Source organism: Gordionus sp. m RMFG-2023, chromosome 1 (genome assembly GCF_954871325.1).
Source record: "Gordionus sp. m RMFG-2023 chromosome 1, tfGorSpeb1-WG-v2, whole genome shotgun sequence".
NCBI classification, from domain to species: domain Eukaryota; kingdom Metazoa; phylum Nematomorpha; class Gordioida; order Chordodea; family Parachordodidae; genus Gordionus; species Gordionus sp. m RMFG-2023.
In genome coordinates, this window is record NC_088775.1 from 10,174,819 (window position 1) to 10,182,027 (window position 7,209).

Sequence of the window (7,209 nt, forward strand, 5' to 3'; positions counted from 1 at the left end):
AAAACAAAAAATAAACAATAATTAAATCATTTCTTTAAAAAAAATTTAAAACACTCAAAAATTAAATTTATAAAATTTGCAATAAATTATTGTTAAATTGTTTTTAAAATATTGGCTAATTATTTTTTTTATTTAATTCAGTTATATATTGTTTGTAGTAAGATTGATATTAATATTACACTAAATGAATTCTAATAGAATTTATTTACTTTCTTTTAAAATAAATATTAATTTACCAGAATATAAGCAGGGGATATTTTAATAATAGTAACTCTGTATTCACAGGTCAAGCGATTTGTTGCGAAGTATACAAAATATAATATAAAACCTCTACATTAAGTTTTGTATACTTTGCCTCGAATTCGCGCTAACTGTGAATGCAAGGAAAGATTCTTTGGAATACTTATTTTACAAGGAAGTTACAAAAGGAAATATTCTGATCATATTTAAAATTAAATTAAAAGGTTGAAAATTATAATAATAACAAGTTAGTTTTTTATAGGATCGGCTTTTTAAAAAATATTTTTAATTTTGAATTGGTATGGTAATAAATATATGTGAATTGGAAAGCCCTAATGAATTATGAAATATTATATAACAAATTATTATAATTTTTTAAACTTTTCTTATTTTATTAAAAAGGGGTTTATTTTACAATTCAGATATTGTGGCCTAAACTGACCATTCATTTATTTAAATTGTTTCTCATAAGTTTTATATATATCATTGATTGTTATTGTTATTGTCATTTTGATTTTCCATATAAATAATTTGTATTAAAATTTTATGAAAACTATTTTTTTTAAAAAATCAGTTTTATAAATTTATACATTTTTTTTATGTCTAAAACCAAAATGGCTTTTCAACAGCTGATCAACGATACTTAAATATAAAATATATTTATAAAATTAAATATGAGTTTAGAATAGTATTTTATTTAATATTAGAACCGTCCTATATTTTTAATCATGTAATTAATGCCCCACTCTGTATGACTAATCTCAATAGATAAAATTTTTTATTGGTTTATAGAGTTGACGAATAGCCTTCACGTCAGATCCAATGAGATTTTAGCAAGGAGATAAATGCACGACTTTCGTTTTTACAATGATATCTGGGACAATAGTATCCTTTTTCGTTATGGTTTTAGTCATACATATCATATCAATAACAAATCTAAAAAATATTTTAAATTAATTTTAACAAAAACTAGCGTTTCTAATAAGAAAAATAATATTATATAATGTATAATTGATTTATTTATATCAAAGAATTTAAACATAAAGTGTTATTTTATATAACTTTATACAAGTTGAACTGCATTTAAACAATCATTTATTCTAGCCTAAATTGTTACAATTAAATGTTCAGACATAAAATAAGATATAATAAAGTTATAAAATAAAATGCGATATAGAATATTTATAATAATATTTTAAAAGGTTGGCCCATAGGCATATCCAGAATTGTGATAAAGAAAGGGTGGGGGGGGGGCTATTAGTTGGAGTTTTCTCCTTAAATTTTAACGGAGGTCTCTAGGTATTGTGGGCCTTTGGCTATAAAAGATTTTTATATTAATTTTGAGATTTAATTTTTTTATGAAAATGCTTCTTTTTTTTACAAAAAATTGTGAATCTTAGTCGTTATTTTAAAAATTTATTAACTATTACTATTTCTTCCAATTATTATTTATATTGATATATTGAAAACATATATAGAAAGGATGGGGGGGGGGGGTCTATTGGGGGAACGAGAACAGGAAATAAGGGGAATTCCCTTGCCTGTCATGGCTACTCCCATGAGTTCACCGATTATAAGCCTTTAACTGTCATATATTTGTATGTAATAAAAATTTGGGCATAATTTCTATTTTTAAATAATTATTATTAATTTAAAAAATATTTAACCGGTTTTTAATTTTTTTTATCGTGATATAATATTGTATTTAAGATTTTGGGAAGAATAGGGGTTGTTGTTTAGAGAGCAATTTTTATGAGCTCTAGATATGATATTTATGGAAATAAAAATTCTAAGAGGTGGGCCACTCCTTCGTTACGCTCAGCGTCTACATGACAGGATTTTCACTGGATGCAAACCCCCTTCAATAACATTTGCCTACCCCCTAAAAATTTCGCCGCCTTCGGCGGCGGTGTCTGTCTATTATTATTTTCACCTTTTTAATTTATTGATACGTTTTTCAGAGAATTTATTTAGGATAACTTAAATTAATCTATCTCTAATACCAACTATCGATATTTTGTGAATATACAGAATTTATTTTTTAGATAATAAATTCAATTAAAACCTCCATTATTTAAAATGAATTAATTATTATGCCATTATGAGCTTGCTGAAATATCTAAACCTTTTAAATGTAGCAAAAAGTTTTATTTGGAAAACAATGTGTATGATTGTTTGCAATATATAGATTTGGTCGATGAATTGTATTGTAATAAATCTATAATAAAAGTATTAATTTTTACAGCAATAAATTTTGTCCTATTTCATCTCAAAATTTAATAGATAACCACCCAAAAAATTTATCCTACCCCCATTAAAGCAGCCTATCCCCTACCCCTCTCAAAAATATAGGATGCAAACTGTTCCTACCCCTCCCGCTCATGTAGACACTGGTTACGCTTATTGTTCTGGAATTAAATAAGATACGAATAATTAAGTTACAAAATAATGGGATTTATAATATTAGATATTTTAATAGTTCGGACAGAAAATAAAATTCAAAAAATATTTTTAAAAAAGAAAAGTGTAATTAAATTAGAATAGAACAAGATTTACAAAAAATAGAATAAAATTTACAAAAATTGCATTACGTTTTAAACTAGAGAATCTTATTAAAATTTCACTACACCACATTGATATATCTAAAGCTTCTTATTATAATGAAGTTGTTTTAGTTACATATTTATTGATTGTTAGGTTTTTTACACCATAATAAATGCTTCTTTTTAAAAAAAACTCTATTCCCATTTAACTGAAACCTTCAAATATTCACTACTTGATTTCTATTTTATAGAGTAGTAAGCCTTCTCAATATGAATGGGAATGTTTAAAAATTTATAATTAATTTTTTTGCTCACCAGAGTATTCTTTTACATATCTGAATTGTTTTTACAAGTCTCTTCAGGAGAGAAAAAAATTAAAGGCAACATACCTAGATTTACCCCCTCTTTCCTCATTTTCTTACTCTTAACCATTATGGAAGGCTACCCCCACCCCCTTCTCTTTAAAAAAAAATGGGGGCATAGAGCTTTAGATCACTCCATTGGCATAGGTACTAGTGTTTTCTTGAAGACAAATATTACAAAATTTGGAAATTGCTTTCTATTTTTTTGGAACAATAAAATTTATAAAATTCCCTGGTTTTTTTCATTGGTTGATGGGGGTGGGGGATGCCTTTGATCGTAAGACACTTCATCGTATTTTTCGTCCAACTCGTCCAATTTGTTCAAAATGGAGTTACTAATAGTCAAGTGATCGAAATAATAATATCTAGATTAGCTTGCAATCAAAGTTATGTCAAAGTATTTTACATTTTTTCTAATATCGATTATTTAGAACAAAATGTTCATAGCAAATTCTGAGGCAAAAAGAATAATTGAAATACAAACTTGCAAGGATGCTAGGAGTATTGTTAATCGGAAACGAAACCAATATTATAACAAGGTAATAATTACTTTATGTATATAGCTACATTTTTATAGTCTGACAATATATATTCAATTAGACAATATATCCCATTGAAAATTACTATTCAAAACCCACAGGGAAATCATGAAATACCAAACTATATTAATATAACAGAACAATATAAAACTGAAGTAATATATTTTTTTACAATTTTTATGCTATTTTATTATAGGATATCAGCTCCTCAGATGAATTTAAAATTAAGGTTTCAAATTTTCCACCCTCAGTTACAAATGATGATATCATTAAACTTTTTGAAAAAATAGGTGAAATCAAGAATTATAAATCATATGGGCTAGGACTTATTGAATTTGTGTATAAGGAAAAACAACATGCAATCAAAGCAATAAATGAATATAATAATAAGAAAATTGATGGTTAATATATATTAAACTTATATAATATTTGCAATTGTTTATATATTACTATTATAGGTATACCATTGTTAATTCAGCCAGTGTTTTTTATAAATTCTTCATCAAATAAACCCATAGTAAAAAAAACAAATATTAGGATTCTAAAACAGTAAATTATTTTTTGTATAATATTTTTATTCTTTTTAGCCTGAGTTTGAATCAAATGAAGAAAAACAAAATTAAAATTTTGAAGGTAAATGCAATTAAAAATAAACATTTTAAAACTTATAATAATAAACATCTAAAAAATGGGCTTGATGGGCCTTCATTTATAGTAAAAATTTAATGCGTATTAGATACATGCTTTGATATTACAAGATAATTTGTATTACTTTATTTATACATTATACTATTTATATTTTTTTTAAATAAATTATTTTTTGTACAATGTAAAAGAATTTTATTCAAGAATGAAATCTGAAAAATATATTGAGCCTTATAAATTATAATTTATTTATACAAGATTTGAAAAAAAAAAAATTTTAATTTTATTAAGCAGCATCTGAAGGTCAACTGCCCAGTTTTCTTGGTTTAGTTTTTAGAATTTGTCCCATGGTTGGCTTCGTTCAGCCTTTTCAGTCAAACAGATCTACTTAATTTATTTAGATTTATCAACCCTTTTTATTAATACATTTGTTTACTCTCATAAAATAATATTTGCCTTAATATTATAACTATGGTAATTTTTTTAAATTTAAGTTCATAGATAGGGAATTTACATAGTTTAACTATTCTAAAATATCTATTCATATGTACACAATAATAAGTTTCCTTGACTATCTCTACCAGTTAGATATTATTTGAAAACAACTTGAGTTCTTTGTGAATAAACATTTTCCAAATCAGGTGACTTACTAAAAAGAAATACAGAGGTAGACTGTCCATAGGACCAGATGGGCATTTTGCCCATGAGAGTATGTGAATAAGTTTATTTTTTTTAGGTCAGAATAAGTAATCATAATAGAGGCAAATTAGAAATTTTTTTTTATCATATATATTTAAGTTAAATTGAATTGTAAATGATTCGATTTTTTAAATTAGAATAAAGAATTATTTGACCATACTTTTATTGATGACCTTTCTATCTAATGGTTGATATGATTAATTTATATAGAAATGAAAGGCTTTTCTTTTTTGGAACTAATTTGTTGTCATAAATTTTGGGATAAGTTTTAAGTAATTGGGAATCTTGCTTGTAGAAAATTTTTTAATTAGAGATATAAGTGAGATTCAGCGATTTTTGTTTCAGCAATTTAGAATGGGTACCTAAATCTGATGTCATATAAAGAAAGAACAATAAGAAAAACTTTAAAAATTGGGTTGGATATAAATTAAATTTATTTTAATTTTGTATTTGAATTCAATCAAATGTAAATAGTAAATTTTATTATTCGTACAAAAACGAATCAAATATAAATAATGCACTATAAGATTTTGTTTTTGAATAGGCCCAATATAAGTTAACATGATTTTTCTTGTATCATTGTTATTTATAATTATACTAGTATTTAGAATATAAATTCATTAATGATATTACTCAACGTGATGGGTAATATCATTTAGTTATTGCTATATATGGTTAAACATTGGTTGGAGATATTGCGTGAGGTTAGGTTATTTTAAAATTGATGATATTGGTATATACAAACCTGCTATATTCTAAAAATGAGTTTGCAGGATTTTCAATGATCAAAGTGATTTTAAAAAGGAGGATTAATTGGAGCAAATGAAACACATATTATATAAGTATTGATGAATTTTTTTTTCAAATTACTAATTTATTAATCTTTATTTAATATTATGCATATTTACAAAGTCAAAATATAGAAAAATTAAATACAAATCTCTACACATTTATCGGATGTATTTTAAAAACTTTCTTATCTTTGCAAATAGTGTTGTTAAACTTTTTGCTTATTAAAAATGGTTGGTCCAATTTTTTGCCAAAAATATTATTCAAGCTTCGAGAGTTCATAAATAGATGTTCAAACCTTTCTGCCATCTATGAGCAAAATATCAGGCCTACTTAATATTTTTGGCTAAAATATTGGGTTAGCCGTTCTCTTTGTAATTCATGTCAACTTTACCATTAATTCAGCTTTGAATAAATTCAGAGTAATGATTGATTTTTTTTCGATTAGACTATTTCAATAATCTAAAAATTCTCCCTTAGCCTCATTTGAATGGAGAAGGTAAAATGTTGATTAGAGTTAAAAATTTATCCACTTTATTTATGAAATTGAGTAAATTTAATTGTATATTTTATTAAAATAGATAAAATAAATTATACATGCATTGACAACCTGAAATGAAATATACATAAACTGTTTGATTAACAATCAAATAGGTAAATCAGATTGGCATAATTCTTATTTTAATTGTTTTCTTTGCTACTTGAACTTGAAGAGTTTACTTAATTATCTAAATGTAAACTGAATAAAATATACAATTGTTTATTATTTTATTTAATATTAAATTCAATATGATTAAAATTTTAAGATTTGACTATTTAGCCAAATTTTCTTAGTTTCGTGAGATATAGCATTATTCTTCACAGACAGAAATTCATTTAGCGGGATTTTATCATCTAAAGCGATGGCAGATTTATGTATAATCTTCCTTAGATTAAGGAATACCTTTCGAATAAAAAAGTATAATTTAATAAAATAATTAAGAAGACTTCTTTCTATTAATTTTTTTTCACAACTTTCCAATTGTCATTTTCCATAATTTTATATAATTTTTCTGCTACCAAACTAGATCCAACTAGCTATAGCTCGGTTACGGTTATACATACGGATATCTGGGTTTGAGAATATTAAAGAGTAAATCAAATACTAAATAATTGCCAAGTTTCAAAAGGTAATCTAATTTATTTTCGGTTTTGGCAAAGTGCCAACACTTTCTTATTTTGCTCATAAATCACTAGCCGTTAATTCTGCTGATATGCCGTTTATAGATTCTTAATGTTCAATTAAAGGGCTACATATTGGCATAAGTATCCCTAATTGCACCTCACTTTTTATAAATAATTCCGCCTACTTCACTTTTCTCAGATAAATAAATATTATTCGCTTGTGGTTAA

General features: G+C 24.9%; 1 protein-coding gene across 1 annotated transcript; it reads left to right on the forward strand.

The window, feature by feature from the left end:
• The first annotated feature begins 3,544 nt into the window (after nucleotides 1-3,544).
• LOC135931445 (uncharacterized) lies at nucleotides 3,545-4,659 on the forward strand. Its single transcript, XM_065468566.1, has 6 exons — nucleotides 3,545-3,684; nucleotides 3,723-3,839; nucleotides 3,881-4,085; nucleotides 4,143-4,233; nucleotides 4,272-4,317; nucleotides 4,624-4,659. The coding sequence occupies exons 1-6, from the start codon at nucleotides 3,583-3,585 to the stop codon at nucleotides 4,657-4,659; spliced, it is 597 nt and encodes a 198-aa protein (XP_065324638.1). The 5' UTR covers nucleotides 3,545-3,582.
• The last annotated feature ends 2,550 nt before the right edge of the window (nucleotides 4,660-7,209 follow it).

Bases quoted from the DNA above. Each gene is read 5' to 3' on its own strand.
- LOC135931445 (XM_065468566.1), top strand. From the start codon at position 3,583: ATGTTCATAGCAAATTCTGAGGCAAAAAGAATAATTGAAATACAAACT. The intron at 3,685-3,722 runs GTAATAATTACT...ACATTTTTATAG, and splicing joins GAAACCAATATTATAACAAG to TCTGACAATATATATTCAAT. The intron at 4,086-4,142 runs GTTAATATATAT...TTACTATTATAG, and splicing joins TAATAATAAGAAAATTGATG to GTATACCATTGTTAATTCAG.